At 51.4% G+C, this 25,894-nt stretch overlaps 1 protein-coding gene across 1 annotated transcript in view; it reads left to right on the top strand.

Annotated features, from left to right (window-relative positions):
- Positions 1-25,894, top strand: part of Lhpp (phospholysine phosphohistidine inorganic pyrophosphate phosphatase) — an 83,752-nt gene that overhangs the window by 22,855 nt on the left and 35,003 nt on the right. The window contains exons 4-6 of the mRNA XM_048455210.3: positions 2,690-2,753; positions 3,592-3,684; positions 9,420-9,511. Coding sequence (XP_048311167.2) covers positions 2,690-2,753; positions 3,592-3,684; positions 9,420-9,511 — 249 coding nt within the window. The remainder of the gene's footprint in view (positions 1-2,689; positions 2,754-3,591; positions 3,685-9,419; positions 9,512-25,894) is intronic.

The raw sequence follows: 25,894 nt of genomic DNA, 5'->3' as shown, positions 1-25,894 counted from the left end.
ACCCCTTGCTACTCACCCTTTCCTTTGGAAGGACCCTGATAATCTTCTCCTGGAGTTTTTCTCTGACTACCCATTGGAACAAGGCCGGGAGCCCCTGGAAGCCTCTGAGAGCCCTTGCCCGTGGAGGATGGCCTAACTGTGGGTGTGGAGGTGGGCCACTGTGGACCCCATCAGGTGCTCTGGTGATTCCCAGATGCCCCCTGGTCTCCACACTCCGTCCCCTCACTCAGGACACAGCTTTAATTGTCTCTTCTGAGGGATGCCTCTGTCCCCCATTCATGCAGCAACATGTTTGCGCTTACAGTTTCCCTGTGGGTCTGTTTATGTCTCCTCTACACTGGGAGTCCAGGGCTGCATGCCAGGTCTCAGCGAGTCCTGCAGAGTCCTGGGCTGAGTAGGGTAAGCCACCTGTCACTCAGACAGCACAGCACAGCACAGCACAGCACAGCACCTCTGTGTCTCCCTCTGCTGGCCGATTTCTGTTTTATCATTCTCCAGTTCTTTGAAACTCTGGACTAAGGAAATGGTCATTATAACTTATTGTAAAAATAGAAAAAAATGAAGGAAACACTTTTAAGTAAGTGTATGTGTGTCTGTCTGTCTTCCTATTTGCCTGTGCCTGTGAGTCTGTGAGTGTAGGCATGCCCATGCCGGGTGTGCATGATGAGGTCACAGGTGTATATGTGGTGTGTGTGTATGTGTGTGTGTGTGTCTGTCTGTCTGTCTATCTGTGAGTGTAGGCATGCCCATGCCGGGTGTGCATGAGGAGGTCACAGGTGTGTATGTGGTGTGTGTGTATATGTGTGTGTGTGTGTCTGTCTGTCTGTGAGTGTAGGCATGCCCATGCTGGGTGTGCATGAGGAGGTCACAGGTGTATATGTGGTGTGTGTGTATGTGTGTGTGTGTGTGTCTGTCTGTCTGTCTATCTGTGAGTGTAGGCATGCCCATGCCGGGTGTGCATGAGGAGGTCACAGGTGTGTATGTGGTGTGTGTGTATGTGTGTGTGTGTGTGTGTGTGTGTCTGTCTGTCTGTCTGTCTGTCTGTGAGTGTAGGCATGCCCATGCCGGGTGTGCATGAGGAGGTCACAGGAAAACCTCAGCTGTCTCTCTTCATCTTCCACCTTGTTTGTTACAGGGTCCCTTTGTCATTTGCCTGGCTAGCTTCTGGGACTTCGTCTGTCTCCACCTCCCATCTGACCCAGGGAGTACTGGGGTCACGGACACACCGTGTCACACCTAGGTTCTGTGGTTTCTGGGGCTCTGCAGGTCCCCATGCTTGCACTGCAAGTGTTCCGCTCACTGAGCCGCCTCACCAGCTCTGGAGATGGTTAAAGCTGTCGGCACACAAGCAAGAGGGCTGGAGTTTGAATCCTCAGAACCCACATCAGTGCCAGGTTCTCCTGGCGTTTTCTCACAAGCACGCAGAATTCTCCTCACATAACTCCATTCTCAGACCGTGCTCCAACACATACACAGGAAGAAAAGAAAAAGATTGAGATAGGATCTGATGTGTATCCCAGACTGGCCTAGAATTGACAATTCCCCTGCCTCAGCCTTCTAAGGACTGAAGTAGAGGAACAGCACCAGCAGGCCTGGGGCCTGTGTTCATCTTTCCACAGAGCTCCTGTCTCAGGGCCGGTGACTCAGCTCCAGTGAACAGCTTACGGGAGACTTCTATTGAGCAGTGTTGTGTTCTGGGCATATATGAGGAACTTTAAGTGTGCTGTTTTGTCCAAGCTTCACAACAGCCCTAGATATGGATGGTCGTTTCTTTTGGCCATTTTAGAGGTGAGGAAGCTGAGGTCTCAAGGCTTACATAGTCCAAAGTCCCTGTTAGAAAGCCGAGAGGGGTCTGAATGTTGAAGCCAGCCTGCATCTCTCTCCTCTCGTCCTCTGCACACGTGCTTAGTTAACGTCCTCTGCTGGAAGGGAGAGGAAGGAGGGAAGGGAAAAACTGACAAGGGTGGTCAGACCTAATAATTCTAAACTCAGATCCCCGTACCATTCCTGGGTGTCAGCGAACCTCATCCCTAGAACATGATGTGTAAGCCACCTTTTTGCTTCCTTATAGTCATATGACTCTGCTCAGAGAGCCCCAGGTATGGATGGATGACTTTGCGGTCAGGACTCCTTGTACCTCGAGGCCTTGGTCTGATGTGGGCTGGGCCGTGGGCACCTGGAAGAACAGTGGGACCGTCTTAAGGAGGACGGCTCCCAGAGAGCCTGCGTTGTCTCTGCAGTTGGGCAGACATTCTTGTCGTCTCATGGAAGCAGCTGGTGCCCGTGAATCCTGGCACCTTGCCTGACCCCAGCTAACGGGATGTGGCAGGCCACTGTGGAACTAATGGAGTTCTCTCCTCAGGCAGCAGTTAAGGGTTAATTATTAGCAATTAGGGAGTCAGCACATGCTCCGGGGGCCTGCCATCCCTTCCTGGAACACGGGTCACTTGTCTTCCTCTGTGTTAGTAACTGGATCCATCTGTCCCCCTTGGGTCCCTGGTTAATCATTGCAGTAGGGTCCCCACAAGGCCAGCGGCAGGGGGCTACTGGCTGAATGACCCATGATGTCCTAGTGCTGCTGGCCCTCTGGTTCTGCCATGTGGCCTCCATCAGTCACTCAGAGCATGGCGTCAGTACTGACCTGCACCTGTGGCTCTCTGCTTATCTCTTCCCCTCCGCTCTCTTGCAGACGCTACTACAAGGAGACCTCTGGCCTCATGCTGGATGTTGGAGGCTACATGAAGGCACTCGAGGTACGCGCCATGGTCTGCCCCATGCCCCCTTCAGGCTTCCTGGAGAAGAGGGAGCGCTTTACATACAAGAAGCCTTTCATGCGTAGGGCTTCTAACCACACACTCCCTCCCCTCTGGAGCTGGCTCTCCCATTGCCTGGGTCATCACACAGTCAGTCACATGTGTGTCATTCTCTCATCCCAACCCCGGCCAACCTCCTGGTAATCTCTCCCAGCATGCTCTTTACCACTCTTCTCTGACTCCTGGCTGTCTCCTTTCTGGCCCTGTAACACCTCAGGCCTCACGTGTCCCCCCTGGCCTCATTTCTGAGCTGACCCTCCAGATTACAGAAACATCTGCGGCCAGACCTCTGGAGTTCACTTTGTCTGTGGCCAATCAGTTACCCCTGCCTAGACTCCTACTGACCACTCCCCTGCTTACCTGTGCCCAGGTGGGAAAAGTGGGCAGGTGGGTGGATTGAATCCTGTCCCCTTCGGGAGGGCCTCTGATCTGCTTGGAGGTGGGCAACAGGGAGAGGCAAGAGAATGGAATTGTAGCTGAACAGGCAGGTGAGGGCCCTGGTCTCCTGCCCCTTGGGAGACTTGTGGCTGTGCCAGGTATGGTATGCCACTTTGCTGTGGGCAGCCTTGGAGTGGGTGGCAGAACTGGAGGTGGGTGTCCTAAGCGTTCTGGGCAGCAGCCTGTCGTGGAGTCGTGACAGTCTTGTCCGTGAGATGTCTTTGAGGCCCATAGCACCCTGCGTTGTGAAGGGCCTTAGCCATCATGAGACGGTCTTTCCCATGCTTGGTCACATTCCCGTTCCTGGTCTCAAACCCATGTCATGCCTTTTCTTTGCCAGTATGCCTGTGGTATCGAGGCTGAAGTGGTGGGGAAACCTTCGCCTGAGTTCTTCAAGTCTGCCCTACAGGCCATAGGGCTGGAAGCTCACCAGGTACGAGTGGCAGAATTGCCTTTCTTTAACTTTTTAAAATGACATTTACTTATTTCATTGGGGTGTGGGATCGTGTGAGTTCATTCTCTCTAGGAATCGAACTCAGATCATCAGGCTTGGCAGCAAGCACCATTACCCACTGAGCCATCTTTCTGTCCCAGGACTCTTCTAACTAAGGAATCGGAGAGTTACTTGCCCTGTGTCCCAACAACTAGACCACACATGCTCCCCTCTTGTAATGTTCACCCCCTTTAAAAAACCAACTGTTTTCCTTTCTTATATGTGTGTGACATGTTCATGCATGAACATGTACGTAAGTTGCAAGTACACGTGTGCCACAGTGTGCATGTGGAGGGCAGAGGACAGCCTTGGGTATTCGTCCTTATTTTGTCCTCTGTTTGAGACAGGGTCTCTCTTACCTGCTACTGCAATGCCAAGCCAGCTAATCAGTGAGTTTCCAGGGACTCTCCTGTCTCTGTCTCCCATCTCTGCACAGGATCGCTGGGATTACAGATGTGTGCTGCTGTGCCCAGTGCACATGGATGCTGGGAACCAGAACTCAGGGCCTCATATCTGCACAGCAAGCCCTTTTTCAACTGAACCATCTCCCCAGCCCCAGCACTAACTTTTTACTCTCTTGTTTTAAAGCAAATCTCAGGTCTATTGTATCCTCTCATGTTAAAAACATTCCTTTTAAAACGGGGCATTTTAGAGCTGAAGAGATGGCTCAGGGGTTAAGAGCACTGGCTGCTCTTCCAGAGGTCCTGAGTTCAATTTCCGGCAACCCCATGGTGGCTCACAACCATCTGTGATGAGGTCTGGTGCCCTCTTCTGGCCTGCAGACATACACACAGACAGACAGAGTATTGTATACATAATATGTATATATAAACCAGGGCATTTTAACAGTAGAACCCCAGGCGATGACCCAAGAGCACACAGAAAGATGGAGAGTTTCTTGGCTCCTTAGGACTACAAACCCAACCATCTAATATGGCCGCTAGTGGAGAGAAGTAGCAGGAAAGTGCAGGCGTTGATATGGAAAAGCTGGAGCCCTGTGTCCTGCTGGCAGGACTGTGAAGGAACAGCACTTTTGGGAGGGAAACTTCGGTGGCTCTTCAGGATTAAATGAGTCTGCTGTCTATACCGGCGATGGCGCTCCAAGGTGTAGACACAGATGAAAGGAACTGGCATCCAAATAACAACCACCACCATGCAGGGTCTGAGGATAGCTCAGTGGCCAGGCACCTGCCTAGCAAGAGCAAAGCCCTGGTTTGGAGTCCCAGCACCACAGAAACAAGCAGTCCCCTAAAACCATTTACAGATGTTCGTGGATGAACAGAACGCAGATGTCTGCCAGCCCCCTATGAATGGGTCAGCAACATGCGCCCCACTCGTACAGTGAAGTGTTAAGTCATAAAGAGGAAGAATGAGCCAAGAACAGGGTCTGCCAGGGACAGGAAGCCTGGTGCAAAAGCATGCCTGGAATCCGTAGAGAGGGCTAGAGCAGGCAAGCCCGCAGAGGCAGAGAGAGTGGACTAGTGGTTACCAGAGGTTAAGGTGGGCACAGCAGGAATGTCAGTTCATAAGTCCCTGGTCTCCTGTGGGTGATGGAAATGTTCTAGAGCTCAGGCCGGCATGATAGCTTAGTGGGTAAAGTCACCTACAGCCAGACCTGGTGACTAGGCCTCACAGGGTGGGAGAGAACTGACTCCCGGAACCTGCCTTCTGACCTCCATACGTGTGCTGTGCTGCACACCTGTGCTTCGTGCCTGGCGTGTGGCAGGCTAATGCAGTCTGAGTTTAAACACAGTGCCTGTGCATCTCCCCAACTGTCAGTCTCTCCTGGCTCCAGCCTGCCGTTTTGTGGAAAGGCTTGCTGTGATTATTTAAATCTTGGGATATGTAGACATTATAAGACAGAGTTTTACATAACTACATGCACACACAAATTATAATCCCTAACTCTGTATTTGTGTGTGTGTGTGTGTGTGTGTGTGTGTGTGTAATGAAAGTGCCCTGTGAAGGGCTGCAGGCTGCTCAGGTGCCAGGCTGTGGCATGCCTTGACTGTCCTGAACTGCTCTAATCAATAAAGTCATCACTGCCGTTCTCTTGGTAATGGCTCTGCAGAGGTGCTCTGAGCCTGAGCTCCAGCGGTGACACCCCTAATCCAATTTCCAGCAGAGGGTTAGGCTTACCTTAGATGATTGGAAATGCAACCCCCTTAGAGGTAATCAGGTCCTTTCTAGGGTCCAGAAATCAGGACAATAGCACATCCCAAACACACATTAAAAAAAAAAATCAGCAATCCTTGGCTTTTGCCATGTTAGTGTTTGTGCTTGTAAATATACTAGGCCATGGTGGAGATGGCTTAGTGAGTGTCACCTCCAAGTTTCTGAGGTGCCTGGAGGCTGAAGGTGTAAATATGTCTTATGAACTCTTCATGCGGGGTATGTGCCTGCCTGCCTCACTGTGTCCTTCCCCGTGATGGGGCATATCCTGCCCAGCAGAGCCCAGGGAGAGCTGATAACTCACGAAACACAAACTTTTCTGGGAAGCCCCCGGGCCCTGAAAGCCAGTCCTCCAAACAAGTCACCTCTGTTCTTCTGAGCACCCAGGATGTTGGAGGAGAGACCTGCAGGCAGGCAGTGTTGAAGGAACAGAGGATCTCCTTTTTGAGCCCAGACTGGCTTCTACCTCACTGTATAGACAGTGATGAACTTAAACTACTGATACTCCTTCTCGGTCTCCCAGATTCCAGGATCCACCCCTGCTTTGTGTACTGCTGGGAAAGCAGAGTGCAGCCTTCCATATGCACTGGGCAAGTGCTCTGCCCCAGAGCCTGCTATACAAACCCAAACCACAGAACTGCCTTGGAGGGTGACAGCACCCGCAGCTCCCTGCATCCCTGGGCTCTCTTGGAATGCGGTCACTCAGTTTTGAATGTCTGTCTCCCCTCTAGCACATCACCATCACCATCAGAAAGGAGTAAAAGCCAGGCCTGACAGGTGGAATTTTATTTCCCCCGACAGCGCACCTCTTGACCTCCATCTTCTTGCCAATGATTTTTTAAATCCTAAATGATTTGGCAATAATTGCTCCTCTCGGTGTGATTATTGCCCTTCACTGATGGTAAATCTGGAAATTCCCCAGGGTTTCGAGAGCGTTTTGGTATGCAGAGCCCTCAAGCTGGCCCAGACAGGCTTCACTGAACATCCCGCTGGCTGCCCATGTGTAGCCCCAACTCCCTGCCACCCACTTCTCCACTTACTGGGGTTCTGCCCTGTGCTGGCATCATGTCTTCATTCCAAGCACCCATCCCACAGACGCTCTTCCGTGCATGATAACACTGCCTCCGAGGGATTGATTTTTTTCAGAAACCATCTTCATGGACCACATCAAAAATGCCAGCCCAAGAGGGCCCTGAGAAGGCAGTTCCCCCTGTCTGTTGTATGTGTGCATGCACACACGTAAGAGTTTGTTTTGAGGCAGTATTTCATGTATCCAGGCTGGCCTTGAACTCACTATGTAGCTGAGGATGACCTTGAACTTCTGATCTTTCTGCTTCTATCTCCTAAATCCTGGGATTATAGGCACATACCACTTAGTGTATACAGTGCCAGAGCTTGAACCCGCAGCCTTGTCTATACTAATCAAGAACTCTACTGACTGAGCTTGTGTACCCAGTTTTACTATCCCCAGAGACACAGAAGGTGCCAAGCATGACATGCTGTAGTTAGGATGTGCATTTCATTTCTAGGAAGTCCAGTTCCACAAAAGTCCCAACGCCTTTGGCAGCAGTAGATGAACCCGAACTGGAACCTTTGAGTTTTCAAAGGCTGAATCAACAGTTTTAGAATGGCTCCTTTTGAGGGAGTCAGCAAGCCACCTCTGGCCATCTGCACCCGAGGCCACTCTGGACAAGTTGTTGGAGAGTCCTGATGCTTCAGAGTCTCGGGTCATTGCGTCACTGTACCCCATGCTGTCCCACTACAGCGAATGCTACCCCCGGGTCTTCCCAGGTGGCCGGATGGTTTCCACTCTGCTGTATGAAAGCTGCTAGAAAACAAAACAAAAAACCTCCACTCGAGCTCTTAGTGGTGTGCCACCCAACACTGTCTCCTAGAAAACGGTTCCATGTTTTGCTGTAGCTGGGCACTATTATGTGTTCAGGATTTCTCTAAGCTGACTTTTAAAAAAATTTAGTGAGTTTTAAAAGGAACTTTATAAGTGGAAGACGAGAGTGTCTTGGCTTTCCGTAATATCCTAAGAGTAAGCACCATATGATTATTGGGGACACTGGTGGAGATCAGTTGTCACCAGTATTTTTAACATGTCTGTGAAACACAGGAAGGAGGCGGAAGAGAGATCAGAGAAGTCCAGGGAGGGATTTCGAGTGCGCACTGGTTCCGGGCGCCCCGTGCCTCGCACTGGCCCCTCTCTTTGGTCTGCAGTCCTGCTCTGCTTCCTTCTCGTGTATTCCTTTGCTGTTTCTCCTCCTGTCACCCCGCGATCTAGTCCTCTCCTTCACGTGGTGGCCTTCCTCATGTTAGGACCTATAATCACACATGTGTATACATGTGTGCTCCCCCCCGCCCCCGCACATGTATAATTTCAACTTCAGATTCTGCTTATGAGAGGAAACACACTGTATTTGCCTTTTTAAGTCTGGCTTGTCTTGCTTATTGTAATGATTTCCAGTTGCATCTGTTACAGGTGCCTCCACTGATACCATCATGCTGGAGACCAAGCCACCAGCACACAGGACTTTGGGGGACAGCCTCAAACCATGACTACACCACAGTGACTGCCTTTTTGCTATGTCCTCCCATGGCCTTTGCTGTGCTTATACGGAGGCAGCTGTCCTCCTCCAATGAGAACTAAGAACCGCAGTCACACTGGGTCAGGGCTCCACCCTTGACCCCAGGGAATCTAAACCACCTCCATAGAAGTGATCTCTAAGTACTCACACTGGGGCTCAGGCCATGCTGACTTTGCAGGATACAGCTCAGCCCATGATATCCTCCCCACACACATACTGTGCCAACACAGATGGCATGAGGCTGGGCTAGTCACTGAGCCACCTCCCATGCTTGCTGGGCCTCAGAAGACACACCCTTCCTTGTTTGATGTCTAGTGCCTTGAGGACTGTTGGTTCTGAGAGCTTGCCTGTTTGGGGGGTGGCTTCAGGTGGTAGCACTCAGTTCCACAGACTGCTTCTGAAACCCTCTCCAGTAGGCAAATATTTCTTGTGTGGGGGGTGAGGGTAGGGGGGGTTTTAGACTTTGGTTTTTACACGTTGTCATTTGACATTTGAAAGTAAAACCTTCTGACCTGGGGACTATAAAGACTTGCCAGATTTTGATGTAGTTTTCCCAGCACAATCACCTGATCACAGACGAGTATTTAGCATCAGGGGAAATGCAGTCCGCTCAGTCTGCACAGAGGCAGGTGCCCCTCGAGGCGCCAAATCACTTTGACGGCTGCTGATTGATTTCACATTGAATAAATAAACTGGTCATGGCCCAAGGGAACAGCGGGAGATATATTCAAGGTGGGTTGACTTTAAATCAATACAGTGACAATATTATCTTGTTTAATTTGGATGGTGGTGGCTTTAAACATCAAATCAAGCAGTTTATTATGTCAAGAAAAGAAAAAAAAAGAAAGATATGAAGAACCCAGGAATAAAACTTTCCTGACATAACTTCTGAGAATATTTCACTACTGACAGGCCGTCATGATCGGTGATGACATCGTGGGTGACGTCGGCGGGGCCCAGAAGTGTGGAATGAGAGCATTGCAGGTGCGGACCGGGAAATTCAGGTCAGTGCCCAGGGCCACTTCATTTTCCTGCTCTTCTCTGGCCCTTCCCAGAATGCCAGCCTTCTTGAGTTGGGGCTTTTCTTTCCAAACAAACAAACAAACAGTATGTGGACACTCATGGCCTTGTCTGTAACTGGCCCCTAAGGACCAGTGCGGCTGACCTCTGTAGTAGAAATCGCTGTCTTTCATTGCGTGGTGATGGTGGTGAGGCAGCTCTCGGAGCAGAGCCTGAACTTCAAGCAGACGTGGATCTGTGTGGAGTGAAGACAAGCCAAGCACGTGAAACTCTGCCTGTCATAGCGCTGCCGTCAGGGAATCAGGGCGGGTTGTCCATGCTGCTTTGGGCAGTGTGCTCAAAACCTTTGCAGCCACTGAGGTTATGCCTGGTCTCATGCTGTCCGGCCACTTTCCTTCTCCTTTCGTTCCGCCTTCCCCAGCCTGCGAGAGGCACAACACCTAGAGACCACAGACAGCTGTCAGGGTTACTCTGGGTCTGAACTTCATGAACAATTACTAGGAATTGGGCAGTTGGATCTGCCCTGTGGTAGCTGGGCTATGACTTGGCTTAGCCATCGAGAGAGAGTGTCTTATGCATCGACCGTGTCTTATTTATTTATTGCTTAATAATTTTTTATTGTAATTAGGATACAGTTACATAATCTCTCCCCTTCCCTCTCTCCAACTCTTGTTTTATATTTTGAGACAGCTTGCATATAGCCCAGGCTGGTCTTGAACTTGCTATGTGGCCAAAATTGATCTGGAACTTCTGAGTCCCCCTCCCTGCCTCCCGGGTATTGGGATTATAGGAGTGTATCTCCATTCCTAATTTATGCTGTACTGGGGGATCGAACCCAGGGCTCCATGCATTCTAAGCAAGCATTCTACCAATCAAGCCATATCACCAGCCCCTGTCTTGCCTATTTTCAGTGGATTCCATTGTGGCCAAGCCATTCAAACAAAGAGACTTGGTGGAAAACATGGTTGTCTGGATTTGAAGGACAGTAGGTCAGTCACAAACTTCCAAATGATTGTTTTAGGCAGGGCTAGAACCCATCGATGGCCTGACTGTCTCACCGAATGTCTCACGGATGTCCTGGGTGAGAACCCTGAGGGAGGCATGAGCTAAGACCATCTGTGAGCTGGTAGTGAGGGAGGGAGTCTTGACACTCCTGGGGTCCCGGGTCAGGAAGCCACTTCCCAACTCTCCCAGGGTGGAAGTGTCTTTGAAGCCCCAGCATACCTGAAATACAGACTTCCTTTCTTCCCCAACATCTCTGAGGAGGGTCTCATGGCTCCATTGTTTATGTCTGGTCTGAGAGAACCCTGCTTAGAAGCTACAAAAGCATTCTTCCCAAGTGACTAGCCTTCTCCTTCCTGGTCCATTCACACTGATGTAAAACACAGTACCACATTGCTGAAGACAGGAAATAGAGTCCCTCACAGTTCTGGAGGCTGGGAGTCCAAGATCGTGGTGCCAGTAGGTCAGTGTTCGATTCCAAGATGACTCCGGATGTGTCTTCCTGCATCCCCAGACGGGGAGGGATACTGAATCCTAACATACGCAATAGGAAACAGAGAACCCACTCCCTCAAGCCCTTTTTAAGGGGTGTTAGTCCCCATGACCACACCTCCCAAAGGCCCACTGCCCACATTGTTGTACCAGGAATGAAGTTTCCAACACCAGTATTTGAGGGGACACATTCAGGTCATAGCAGACTTTAAGATCTGTGATTCCTCCTTTCCGTGATTCTGCTTCCTCCTGCCAGAGGCTCCTCGCTTGGCAGTGGGACTCAGCACCCTCCCATGGCTGCGCTCTGTTTATGGTGGTGTCCTGCCTAGCAGCGTGAGCCCAACCAGCACATGTTCAGTGTGTGTTGCAACTTAGTGGCCAAACACGTGAGTAGCGCATTTGTATTTGAAAGCCCAGAGGTAGGGCTGCTCTAGTTCATTAAGGAAAACATCTTAGTTGAGGAAAATGTGTCCTTAGTTGGGGCCTATGTGGCCAGTCGAAACCCATGTGTCCCATGTACTCAGAGTGCACCGTGGCTTTGCTCTTGGCTGAGGAAGACCACACACAGAGAAGGGAGGTCCACACACAAGTAGGACTGGGAGGTACACCCGCTCCAGTCTCCCAGGTGTGGGCCCTTTGCTGGGTCCAGTTATCTGTGTGCTGTTCAGAGGGAAGTGTCAGTAAGGTGTGCGGGGGTGGGAGGGTGAGGGGTGATGACTCAGTGGTAGAGTATAGATGGAAGTTTCTGTCCTGCCTGGTCCCACAGCTGTCAGTCTTAAAGAAACACACAGAGGCTTATATTAATTATAAAATGTTTGGCCTATTAGCTCAAGCTTATTATTAACTAGCTCTTAAAACTTAATGCATAATTCTTATCTATGTTTAGCCATGTGGCTTGGTACCTTTTCTCAGTGAGGCGTTCTCATCTTGCTTCCTCTGCCTCTGACTGGTGACTGCGTCTCTACCTTTCCTCTTCCCAGAATTCTTAGTCTGGTAGCCCCACCTACACTTCCTGCCTGGCTACTGACCCATCAGCATTTTATTAAACTAATATAAGTGATAAATCTTTACAGTGTACAAGAGTGTTACCCCACAGTGGAGTGCTTACCCAAACATGTTTGAGGCCCCAGAGCCAATCAATTCCCAGCTCCATAAAATCCAAAACCACCCAAAGGGAAGTGATATCCACCTGGTGGAGCTTGCACTTGGAGAGAGAATTCCATCCAGAGAGAGACTGTCTTTTCAGTACACACAAGCACACAGCTGGTTTTGGTTTTCGTTTATTGTAAAAATGGGATTGTAATGTGCAAGGCACCTTTTTCCTGACTGTTTCATGGCATCTTTCCGTAACTGTAAGGTTTCATTTGGCGCCTGGCACATGCCAGGTCCTCTGGTGGCCAGGGGTGGTAGCCATGCAGCTATGGGTAACTACCAGTAGTTTTCCAGGAACTGACCCCTTGCCCTAGTTCCACAGGACAGGACTGTTTGTACAGAGGCAGATCCTCCTTTGCTGGTCTGGAGGATGGCAAAATAGGAATCTTAGTTCTTACAAGGGAGCAACTGCGTCACTGTAGTTGGGTGTTGGTTTTGTTTGTTTGTTTTTTACTCTTTACTTTTTGGAGACTCACCACCCAGCTCCCAAATAAATATACACAGAGACTTAGTATTAATTATGAATGCCTGGCCTTAGTTTGGCTTGTTTCTAGCTAGCTTTCCTTAACTTAAGTAACCCCATCTACCTTTTGCATCTGGGCTTTTGTCTTTTTCCTACGCACCTTTCTTTACTTCTTCCTCTGTGGCTTGCTGTGTAGCTGGGTGGCTTAGACAAAATAATACAGTTTCACAGCATTAAAAGATGCAACGTAAAGAATGCAACACATCTTTGCATCATTAAAACAAATGTTCCACAGCATAAACAAATGTAACACCTCTTCAACTAATATCTCCCAACTCGTCACCCACAGTGAGGCTCAGTTTGTGCCATTGTACATGAGTGTTGAAAAGATGAGGGGCGTGTTGAAAAGATGAGGGGCCTATAGGTTATAGTTCTAGAAACACTGCCAGATAGGAGAGTCTCAAGGGGCTTGAAAAGTGACTTGTCCCCATGGGAACATGCAAGAAACACTGTTTTCAGAGACCAATTAGAGATGGCAAGCCCGGCACTGATCTTCGATGGAGAAAACAGTTTGAAATGTTGGCACTTTATTACTCTACTGTTAGTGGCTGTCTTAGTAAGGGTTTCTATAGCTGTGAAGAGACACCATGAGCACAGCGACTTTTATAAAGGGAAACATTTAATTGGTGCTGGCTTACAGTTTCAGAGGGTTAGTTCTTTATCTTCATGGTGGGAAACACAGCAACATGCAGACAGGCATGGTGCTGGAGGAACTGAGAGTTCTGCATCTTGATCCACAGGCCACAGGAAGTGAACTAGGACACTGGGTGTAGCTTGAGCATAGGAGACCTCAAAGCCTACCCCATAGTGACACACTTCCTCCATTAAGGCCACATCTAATAGTGCCATTCCCTATGAGCTTATGGGAGCCAATTACATTCAAACTACTACAATGGCCACTAGGAAATTAACCTTAATCCTAACCCTATCTCTAACCCTAACATTTTGTATGTTATACTTACTATCAGTGGACTCCTAGCAAATCTTAGTCTGATCCTATGTTTGTTCCTGTACTGTGCCTTTCTCCAGATGATATTTAAGTCACAGATGCATGCTCAGATGACCTGACTGTGCACTGGTGGCCAAAGGGGTCCTAAGGAATGGAATGGCTATTGTGAATAGCTATGGTGGCTACTGTGAATCCAGCCGTGTCTCTGGCATCTGGCACACTGTCCCTGCAATGTATGCTCTCAGTGTGTGCCAGCGGATGGCCTCTGAATTCAGACCAGCTCAGGTCCCTTCCATACATATCAGGTCCCAGGATCAGCTCTATCCAAGAGTGGGGTTTACAGAAAGGCCTGGCATTGGGAGCTGAAGCAGGTCATTTGACCTCATCCCTACATTGTGCCTGCATGATCATTGTGCCTGTGGATGATGCATGCAGGTCTGGTTTCCAGGCTGTGCTTTCTTTTTTTCCTTTTTTTTTTTTTTTTTTAAATTTCTGTCTGTCTGTATGCTTGCTGGCCAGAAGAGGGCACCAGATCTCATTACAGATGGCTGTGAGCACCATATGGTTTCTGGGAATTGAACTCAGGACCTCTAGAAGAGCAGTCAATGCTTTTAACCTCTGAGCCATCTCTCCAGCCCCCTAGCCTGTGCTTTCTTAAGAGGCAAATGGGAGTTCTCTGTAGCCTTTAGTTCCTGCTGTGTTCACATGGGTGCTGGAAGGCCCTCACAGAGTCCTCGAGGGACCTGCACCCAGGAAGGTATATCGGAGCCATCTCAGAATAGACTCAGCTGCCTGGGGTGGGGTGAGGTCCCTTACCTAGGGTCAGTCCCAGAGGCTGGTGATTGTCTCATCAGGAAGGCCAGAGGACCGAGTGTACGAAGCCTGAGTAAAAGGCCCAAGGCATCCACATGAGGCTGACCCTGGTCTAGCCTCTGCACCAGACTTTCTCATACTCTGGTCCCTAGGACAGTGCTGGAGGCTGCTCCTATTTCCTGCTGATGAAAGAGGAAATGGGGCAGAGTCTCCCCCGATAGCACTGTGTCACCTCTCACCTGCGGATGCAGACACTGAGGCCCAAAGAGAGCAGGGATGTTGGTGCTGGGCTGTCCTGCCACCTACTCTGTGACCATCGCCTTTAGGTCCGGGATCGTCATTGCGAAAGCAGTGGCTGGTGGTCAGGTACACAGAGCGTAGGTGGTGACCGTGCTGGGTGGAAAGGGGAGGGGCTAAGTGTCATAAGTGACTTTGACTGTGCCCCGTACCCTTAGGGGTCTCCCGTGCCGTGACACTGTTGTAAGAACAAATGATCTTTCAGGATGCGCTCGGCTTGTCCAAGGTTTGTGAATTTGGGGGCTTCTCCAAACAAAAAGCCATCCCACCAGAACTAATACCTGCTGGCCCGTGCCCAACCAGGGCAACGCCTGCCTAAGTGGAAGTCACTGGAAACGGGACTCTGCCTGCCCCAACACGGCCTGGCTGGCCCAGGAAGTGGGTGCAATCTATCCCCACACTTTAACTTGTCCCGAGTCCCCTCCCCGCCAAGCAGAAACCATCTAGACAAGCACGCTGTCCCTCAGACAGGGTTACTGTGGCATCTGAGACTGGGAAGAATGAGGGGCTGTCACATAAACTGGCCTCACAGTATTCCTTGTCCCTGGTGCAGGGTGGAGCGAGGACCTCATTTTATCACGTCCTAGGCCCAGGTTCCTCCTGCCAACTGAAAGGCTCAAGCTTCCTACTACATCCATGCAGGTAGTTGAAGCCCATTGGCCTTGGCCTTGGCCTCAGGTACTGGGGAGGGTAAAGTTCGGGGAAGACATGACAGCACCAGGTGGGGGGCAGCATCCAAGACAGGACGGCACCAGGTGGTAGGGGAGCAGCATCCAAACTGCACTGACTTTCTCAAATCCGGTCCCCAACTCCCCTAACCGACCTTTTCTTTCTACCCCTCTTCTCCAGGGTCTCCGCTATACACTCAACTTTCCTTTTCCTCTTTCTTGTGCTACCTTGTGTTCTGGTCACAAGAGGGCGCTTTGTCACCAGGTTCTGGAAAAGCCAACCCTCCCAAGTTCAGGACTTGAACACACAGAACCCCAGTGCACACTCACAGGCTCTCACGGGCAGCTCCCCCGCACACGCTCACATAGTCACATCCATGCCCCTGTACTCCCAGCTCACTCCCATGCATGCTCACCCGCTTTTGCTCCCCTGCTGCTGTGTGTCTTTGTCATATTTGATGTCAAGCTAGCTTGCTGGACTCAGGACAAGCTGGGGTCTCAAGATCCAAAGCAGGTTCTGTGACCCATGGAAGCTTTTTTTTCGTTCTCTGGCTGACACCTTCACAGGAGGAAAATCCTTAGAATGGTGCTTTGGGCTTGGGGTCCCCACCATTGTCAGAGAAGAGAAGCCAGGTCTCTGTCAGGAGAGTCCTTGTCCACCAAGTCCCCTCCTGCCCCCTCTTCATTTGTTCCTTGAGCCCTTTGTCCATGCTGTGCACCTCCACCCCTGTTCCCATGTGTCCTCACCTACCTCCTAAGCGTGTCTGGATCCTGTAAGGATCCCTGCCTGGCTTCCTTAGCGATGGAAGCTCAGTGTCCTTCAACCAGCAGGGGGCTCCACTTGCTCTGGGTGGTGACTAGAGGGGCAGGGTGGCTTTTAACATTAGCTTTTCCATCTGTACCCTAAACATGCTTTGCTCTAGGAGCTGGGGAGATGGCCCAGTGAGTAAAGCATCTGCCTTGCAAACATGAGGACCCGAGTTCAGATCCTCAGAACCCACAGAAGACCAGACATGTCAGGGAGCGTCTAATCCCGGTGCTCCCACGGTGACATGGGCAGACACAGGAGAAAGAATCACAGGAAGTTTACAGGCCAGCTAGTCTGGTGTCTGTATCAGCAGACAACCAGAGACCCTGTCTTGACCCCTGCGATTGTCCTCTGACCCCCACACGGACTGTGATAGACACACCCACGCTCTCACAGATGAACATGCGTAAGTGCGCACAGACACAAAAATAACAGAATTCCCCCAATCTTCTTATTTCTGCACCATTTTGGAGTTTTCCAAATCGATATCTTTGTATGCTGTTTCACACGGATTCTGTTCAGGTCTCTCTAGAGACTCTCAGAACTCTGGAGGGAGCTGTGGAGTCCCATGGTGGCCTGCAGGCTCCTTCATTCCATGCCCCGCTCTGGCCCAGCCTCGGCTCTGTCAGAAGCAGTGATTCCGAAGCCCGCAGGCAGCAGTTCCGTGTGCTTTTTCCTTGTGACAACAGTCAGTTCACACTGTGGGGCCAGCAGATGAGGGTCAGTGCCCCCAGACTGCCATCCTTCCAGGCGACCAGTGATGCCCGTTACCGATGACGTTAGCATTGAGACCCTGATGGTGGTGACTACCACTGGAGGTAGGCAGGAAAGACAGTCCTCTGCTCCGTATGGAGTTTGGAGCCAGCCTGGGGTTGCCTGCTGGTAAGGTTCAGCAAGGCTGTGTCAGCATGTGTGTCTCCAGGGAAGGCTTAGCTATGAGGATGCCGTGTCCAGGAGAAGGGGCATTGGTGGGCGCTGATTGCGTGCGATGGTGTGAGCTCTGAAGATGAGAGCCTCAGGTTCGCTGGGCACTAGTGATGGAGAACCCTCCAGTGATGGGGTTGGCAGGGCAGGGGCACCTGGGAGCTTGGAGCCCTCTGCTGCAGAGGAAACTCCTGGACACCCTCCAGGCCTGAGGAGGGGTGGGTAGGTAGGGGAATCCATGGCCAGGGGCTCCCAGTTTTAGAAATGATGTGTGGATTTCCTTCTACACATGGTCTCGGCAGAATTTTGTTTGGTTGTTTGGTTTTTTGTTTGTTTGGTTTTGTTTTTTACTTTCTTGTGTCTAAATTATACTGATAGCTATAGCAGGAAGGGGCAGTGCTCATCCATCAGAAGTGCCAGTTGGGAGGCTGGGAGGCTGGGAGGCTGGGGTATTATCAGCTCGCAGGGTGCTGTGGGGCTCCAGCAGGTCCCCACCCTCACAGTGCCTGATGCTTCCCGAGAGAGGGTGCTTGCTGCTGGCAATGGTGCTTGAACTTTGTGTCCCACTACACTGCAGCCCAAGAGGTTCACATTGCAGGTCCAAGAGGGGCCAGTTCAGGGTTTCCCAGGCTGTTAATGCTGACCTCCGTTCTGCTGTGATCTCTCAGAACCTGGGGACCATGGTGAAACTTAGAATGTCTCTCCCTATCGTGTATCGGAAGCAGCTCTTTTGACTCTTCCTTATTCCTTGACACTTCTGGACCAGGGAAGGTGGTTATCCTGCCTTAAAAACAGAGTGAGGTTGAGAGCTGTAACCTGACCTTTTAAAGAGGGAGGCTGAGGTTAGGGAGTCTGGGCCTTTGTAGGCCTCTCTGTCAGCCTCCCCACTTCACAGTGGAACAGGCTTATTCTGGAATGCTCCAAGAGGAGACCCGGCTCCCATGGGGTGTAGATGGGCAACAGGATCCCCAGTGGTGTGTGTAAGGCAGGCCTCGGTTGTTGTTTTTCTGTGTGTGGCAGGCAGTTTTGGCAGGCGTTAGGCAGCCTGGGGAGGAAGGAGTTAACCTTCTTGGACCCCACCAGTCAAGAGGAAGCTTAGTGTTTCCACGTGAAATAGTTTAAAATAAACTTCGAGGCGAACTCAGACAGGGCTGCTGCAGCCAGATGGAAGGAAGCACACCGAAGTGCCGGGGCGGGTAGGCGTCCCAGCTGGTGTGCCGCTGTGTCTCAGCTCAGGCAGCCTGACTGAAGAAGCCCCCCCCCCCACGAGCCCAGGGGCTGTGGACAGGAGGTGGGCAAGCCAGGGCTTTAAGTCTGGCCCCTGGAATGTCGTCCTGGCTCTGCTGGAGACCGCCAGGTGGCTCAGCCTCCCTGACGTCCTAATAAAAGCAATAGCCATCTCTTTAAAAGAATGTGAGACTCACGGGGTGCCAGGAGACCAGTCCCAGTGCAGCTTCTTGGAACAACCATAGAAAGTAAATTGAGTAAATTATTTAAACTCAGTTGCCTCTGGGTTTAAATAATTCAAATTCAGGAACAGCTCAACCTAGTGGACCCCAGAGTTCAAGTGATAGTAAAGTTCCCACTCTCCCCGTTTTCCCGCTCCTTTCCAGCTGCCAAGAACAGTTCAGGACACATGCGCTGAGGTCCTCGGGGGAGACGCTGGACATCAGACCACTGCCCACATGACCAGAAGCAGCCTCTGGGATGGAGGCTCAGGGGCGTCACAAATCAAGACCCGGAGAGCGGGTGGCAGGCTTGCCCAGCCTGAAGCCAGATGTGCAGTTGGGAGGTAGTGGAGAGAGCTGGCGCAAGGCCGTAGGTACCCTCGGTGCCTCCTCCACCTCAGGGTTGGCAGCAGACCTGCACTGTTCCAAAGCTCGCCAGTGCCTGGTCATAGCTTGGGCAGGATGCCATCCCTCGCTTGCCCCTCCAGGTTCAGGTATCAACTAGGAGGACATTACACCATGGCAGCCAGGGCACTCGCTGCAGCTGAACCCCTCACTTCTGCGCCTCTCTCAGGCTGCTCCCCCTGTGTTCTGAGGGCAGCTGCTGCAGAGGGTAGCTCCGGAGCGACTCTTTCCCAGGCCCTGTGCACCCTGGCCATGTCCACAGCCTGGCACTCCAGCCCAGGACAGCCATGCTTTTCCTTTGCCTTGGTGGTTCCTGTGGATTTTGCTGCCACTGCCTGGGGCTGTGTGGGCTGGCTTGCTGTAGTTGAGGAGCTCAGGAAGGTGTTTTCATGTCTTTTGAAACCAGAAGCAAAAAGTATGTGTATTGCAGCTCAAGAAAATGTCTGGACACAAGTCTGGGGCTCTGGCTGCCCTGCCTACTCTAGCCCAAGCCTCTCAGTCCCACATTTTCCCCACTCCCTCGCCTTGCTTGGGGGTTTCAGAGGGCATATCTGCCTACCCTCACAGCTGCTGTCTACCTGTGTCCCGCACGTTTAGACCTCATCACACGGGCCCTTCTGGCCCTCCCATCCTGTAGTTCTTTCTACATCTATGATGGGGCCCCTCTGTGACCAGTGACCTTTGCCCGCACTGTGTTGCACATGTCCTAGGAACCAGGGTCTACCCAGAACACCCTCACTGCTATCCAGTACCCATCTCTGGAGATAGTGCCTCTGCCAAGATGTGCTGGAGGGTTAGGTTCCCAGACATAAGCCCTTGTCTGAGAGGTGAAAAGGAGGAAGAATTCCCCCCACTTCAGCCAGTATTCTGCAACCCTGGGGTCGAGGCCATATGTAGTGTAGAGAGGACATGCAGAAATCCCTGACTGGGGGCAGGGGTCTTGTCCTCCCATAGGCTATATGCTGCTAGCTGGCCCAGGGGACCCCAGACCCCATCATCTTCCCCTCAGACGCACTCTATTCCAGGGTTGACATTCCTGTGGGTAGGGAACAGGTGCCTGTGTCTGCAGCTGCTCTGAGCCTCTAAGAAGATCTGAAGGCCTACCAAGGCTGAGACTGGGGGAGCCTGGGAGCAAGGAGTCTTTCCTGGGTTAAGTACCTTACTTGAGAAGGGAGATGGGAGGAGCCAGGGCCTTTGCCACAGTGATGCCAGGCTGTGTTTTATTCTCCTTGTCTCATCAGGTGGAGGGTTCTGTGGGGCCTGCCTAGGCCCAAGTCAGTAGTCTGTAGAAAAGCCGTTTCCTGCCCTCAAGACTCCATTCCTCCTTCCTGTTTTTACATGCTTAATACAGGCTGCAATTTTTGTCTTTTTAAAATTAAAGTGATTTTTTTTCTATTTCTGCAAGAAACATCTGCCCTTTGGAAAATATGGAAAAACACAGAGGAAATCACTTAGACTCCCTTCTCTCTGAGGGAGCCCCAGTTAGCTTTTCGCTCTGCCTGCTTCTTTAAGAAGCAGCAATAACAAAAAGACATGAAATGCAATTATTTATAAAATGCAGTTTTGCACTTGAAATCATATGCAGAGTATTTAAACCTCACTATATTTCTGTCCTAGGGCATGAATGGGTCTTAGCAGGTGACCCAATAGTGTGTGTGTGTGTGGGGGTGACCGTTGGGGCTGCACCCAGGAAGTTGAAAGCTAGCAGAGTGAAGAGGGTGTAGGGTACTTTGTCTGGTCTGAGAGTAGTGGAAGCCAGAGCGAAGTGCATGCCTCTCCCAGCCTTCTAGGCCAGAGGAGGCCTCCCTCCCTCATACAGCGAATCCGGGTCTCCCCATCTGTGGTTTCTGGGATGGAGTAGAAGCCCTTCACTTCTTGGAAGTCAGGGATGGGGACTCCGCTTCCCGTTGTGAGCCTGAATCTGAGGACAGCTCTATGCACATTTATCATGTGCCTGTCCCGACTGGAGACCCAGCCAGCCCTAGACTTAACCCTCCTTGTGGTGTGGCCTGTGTCTAGCAGCCCCAAGGACCCAACACCAGAGATGGCTGCCCCTCAGTTACAGCATTGGCCAGTTTGACAGGGAAGTGCTCCCAGCTTATATCCAGCTGTTTGTTGGTGGCCCCTGGGCCAAAGGTTTAGGTCAGAAGGCAGGCGTCAGAAACATCCTGTTTGCTGTGGTCAGGGTTCTTCTCATATTAAAAAAATAATAATGCTTATTTTTTAATGCATAACATGTAGCAAAAGCACCCAGACCCTAGATGTAAGCTAATGAATGCGCTGGTCCTTCCAGCATCTTCTACCCTCCAACCCACAGATGCACCCTCCTGACCCTAGATGTAAGCTAATGAATGCGCTGGTCCTTCCATCTTCTTCTACGCTCCAACCCACAGATGCACCCTCCTGATAGCAGTTAGCGGAGATGGTTTTGCCTGTCCTGGGACCTGCTATAAATGGGAACAAGTCATGTGTGCTATTCTTTCCCATGGTCAGACTTTTGAAAGGACTCTGTCAGGCCGGCAGTCAGGCTGTGTGATGCCATCCTGCCATCTATGGTGGGGAAGGCCCCCTGCAGAATCCACAAAAGAGGAATGTATGAACAAGGAACTTCTGAATTGGTTAGCCTGGAGATGGCAGACACAGGACACACCTCCAGCCCCCATGGCCTCTCTCTGAGGAGGGTCCTGAAGGGTAAAGAGGAGAACCTCAGAGGAGTGTCAAGAGAAAGGTAAATGAGGAACAGGAGCAAACCCTGGCCACATCTGCCTTGTCCTTTTGCTGAAAGGGGCTCAGGAAGTCTGTATGGCAGGTCAGAGATCAGAGTGGTGCCCATTACCTGTGCCACCCCTTCAGGGAACCCATTCATCGGCACTGCATGTTCTGCTCTCTGACTAAGCCAGTGATTCTGGCTAGCTCCAGGAAGCCCCCTCTTCTCCAGACCACCTCCATCTTCTTCCAGGGGCTGGTGCCATTTCTCTACCTGGACCCTTAGGGACTTTAAAAAGGAAGGGAGATAGTCATGTAGGATGGCACAAGGGACCAGATGCTGTGACCCAGCTATGGCTCGGCCAGGCCTCCCTCTCAGTGGGTTTCAAGCTCTTCTCGCAGAAGAGGCAGAGTTGGTTGACCAGACTCTGGCATCTACTGTCTCTGGTTACCTCCCCAACCAAGAGTCTGGCATCTTAGGGAACACTTGAAATATCAGGTAGTTTCCCAAGCTCAGGACTCAGTGCCTTACTACGGCAGCTCTAGAGGAGCAGAAATGAGGGCAGAGCTGGCTCTCAGTTTGGGCTTTGGGACTCTGCAGAGATGGGTACATTATAGAGCACTGTGCAGGAGACGGCTCTAAGGGGCTCTTGTCGAGTTCTCTGCGGACCTGGAGCAGAGCGACCCTGGATGGATCCTGACCGTGGCAGAAACCAGGAAACAGCCACACCATGCCACTAAGTCAACTCCCAGTTCAGACTGCAGAGTTTATTGATTCTGTCCATACACAAGCACAGAGCCCTCCCAGCCCACCTGTCTTGGCCCATCTGTGCTACTGTAACAGAGCCAGAGTCGGTAATCAGCAGAGAGTAGAAGCTTGTCCAAGGCTCTGCCACCGGGAAGGACTCTCTGTGCCCAAACCTCGTGAAGTGAGACAGTAGAACAGCAACTAAGGCAGGGGATGGTGCCCTCTGAAGCCTCTTTATAAGTAACTCAGAGTCATTCACCATCAGGGAGCCCTCGGGACTTTGTTGCTTGTTAAAGGCCCCAGCTCTTGAAACCAGCACAAGGCCATGCCTAGGAAGGAACACATTGAAACCTGGCCCATCTTCAGAGCCCACCTCCTCTGAGGGTCCATTAGGATGACAGCATCCGTCTCGTTTGGGCTGCTGAAGTTCAGCAGTGTTCATGTCATAATTCCCAACCTTCCCTGTAGGAACCTGGCAGCTGTTTATAGCTCACCCCCATGCGGTCCTGTTCAGTTCAGCCACGAATGAATATAGCGCCCTGTGCAGCATCCTTGCTGTGCTGGCGGAGTCGCTTGTTCCTGCGTCTCACCTCACGGGCCATCCTAGGGTTAAATTGGACAGCCGGCATTATGAATGGGTACCCAGCTGGCCTGGAGTCAGGCTGTCGCTGTTCTTAGAATAGCACGGAAGGCAACCTCAGTGGGGTGTACTGGTCCGTGTGGGTGTAACACATTTGTGACTAAGCCCTGGTGGACCCTCAGACAGGGAGTGACAGTCTCAGTTCCTGCTGGCCCCTCTGAGGAAGGCACTCAAGTCCTGAGAGAGCTGTGTCCTTGGGGCAACAAAAGCCAGGTTTGGGTGCTGGAGTCTTAGCTTAGTCCTCCCCTGTTTTGGAGCGTCCTTCTCTCCAGTGGTAGACAAGATGTTTGACTGTGCCACCTTCTGGGAGTGTTACAGACCAAAAAGGAACACCCCTGTAACCTGGCTAGGGTTGCCCCAGGTAGATGACTAACGTTCCATCCACAGCAGCGATAACTCTTGACTCCCTTCAGCCTGGGTTGAGGCACAAAGGCCCTGGGCCTCTGATCAGAATTCAGCGTGTATGAGGAATGCTGGGCTTGACTGAGAAATGACTGCAGAGGTCCAGGTGGCAGGAGCAGGCAAGGGAAGCTGCACTTGGGGGGTTAAGAGCTAGCTTTGACTTCATGGCCCTCCCTAGTAAGGACAGCCTAGGAGCCCCGACTCTCAAGGAGATAGGGACATACCACAGTCCATTGATTTACAGCCCACCAATCAAAGATGGCTTTCTCTCCTGATTTGGGGTACTATGAATATCATTAATGCACTTTCAAGTGGGGTGCCATGGAGGGCAGAAGGTTGGGCACCCTGAGCACCAGGCCCTCTGCTCTCTGCCCCTGCCCTGACAGATGGCAGATGGAAGGGGGGGGTATAGATGGGAGACGGAAGAGCATTAAGTAGGGCCAAACAGCCAGCCTCACAGAACAGGAAGGGACTGGACTGCCTGTGGCAGGCAGCAAGGCTATGTGGCAGCAGCCTCTGGAGTCCAGGGCTATGGAACTAGCAGGCAGCCTCAGGGCCTTTGGACACATTGACTGTATCTTAGTGACTAGGCCAGGTGAGAGGGGACTGCATGTTTCTGGAAGCGCAAGTCAGTTGGTCACCTCTGCACCCTGGACCCTTACCTCTGACCCCAGACGCTAAGGTAGAAAGGGCCTGACAGTGTGCTTCCTCTGTGATGTTTCTTCCCTGGAGACTAGCCCAGCTCTTGGGGACACAGAGGCCACAGCACTTCTACCCAGGCTGTATTTCAGAGACTGTGCCCTGTCCCAGCGTGATCCCCTCCCTCCACGTCTCTGATCCCCTCCATTACGTCCTGTCACTTGAGTTCCACTGTGCACCCCACCACGTGTAACTCCAGTGGCCCTATAGAGAGGACAGGCAGCAGTCGGGAAAGAGTTTGCCATACAAACACGAGGACTGGAATTCCGTCTCCGAAAACCACTAAATAAATAAACAAACAAACTGGACATGGTGGTATATGCTTGTGTACCAGCAGTGGGGAGACAGAGAGGTAGATCCCTGGGTTTCACTGGACTGCCAGCCTTACCACAGGGGAGTAAGAGGGCAGGTGAGACCTCTCAAAACAAGGTGGAAGCACATTGAGGGTGACACCTGAGGGTGTTATGTTATGTTCACTTGCATGTGGGGTGGGACTGGAGGTGTGTGCGTGTGCGTGCGTGTGCGCGCACACAGTTTCCTGGGAGAGAGGTAGGAATCCAGGGCTCACAACAAACAGCTGGCTTGGGCTTCCACAGACATGTGGTCTGTCCCTCGCCTTCCTCCCTCCCAACTTCAAAGCCCCTCTGCCTGTATAGCAGGGAACAGCCTTCTGAATAGAGCCCTAAAGAGCCGGCATCTCAGCAGTGTGACCCCGAGGAATCGGAATGGTCCCTTGGCTAATTTATATGCTATACATTTGGGGTTTAAGTGGAGCATAATTGTAATCCATATGCCTGTTAAGGTAATTACACTTATAAACCTAATATAATCCATAGATCAATGGGTTTAGAGCTAATTAAGGCAACCGTAATTAACATTTACAAAACCCTTGCAATTACTGGATATCCTCTAAGCTGGCCTTCCAAGCTGATAATGAGCGCCACTCAGCATTCTTTATTCTGCACACTGGGGCCTTCTGGGTCTCCCTGTGGGGAGGGGTCAGCACCTGCTGTTACCACCCCCAGGGCTCTGAGGCAGGTCCCTACCCCAGGAGTGGTAACTGAGGGAGCAGGATCCTGTAGCTTGTTTTCTGGCCAGTTAGATTCCCATAACAAAGGGTGTTTTCGAGAAACAAATGGACTAGATCCTCAAACCCAAAGCAGGGATCGCATCTGTGGAATGTGGAGCTTCCCTGGGTTCAAGAGCTGAGAGGATGGCCTGCACCCTCTCCTCACTGCCCCCTCTATCTGCCCACAGCATGTGGTTTCTGCCCCAAGGGGAAGCAGGTTAGAAGGGACCTCCAGACAGCCCAACAATAGGACAAAGTACCACCACACCTAAGGGCCGCACAGAGGCCCTCTGTCAGTCCCCACCCTATCTGGGAGAGCAGAAAAGCCCTGCAATCCAGGCCCCTGCCTTGAAAGGATCATGCCTGCTACCCTGTTTAGGATCTGACTTTTGCCTGATTGGGGAGGGGTAGAAATCCCACTGTCCCAGAAACATGTCCTCTGGGCCCAAGGTACTCTCCTGGCAACATCCTGTGGCCCCTTGTGAGCAATTCTAGCATGGAAGGGAGGACATTTCAGGCCACTGTGCAGGATTTGGGGAGGGATTATTGGCTTGGGCCACCTAAATGCTGGTAGTTTTGTGAGCTTTTTTAGACTCTGTACACAGTGGGGATACAAAGATAA

Source organism: Myodes glareolus, chromosome 7 (genome assembly GCF_982192425.1).
Source record: "Myodes glareolus chromosome 7, mMyoGla1.1, whole genome shotgun sequence".
Lineage (NCBI taxonomy): Eukaryota > Metazoa > Chordata > Mammalia > Rodentia > Cricetidae > Myodes > Myodes glareolus.
This window is presented reverse-complemented; position numbering and strand designations above follow the sequence as displayed.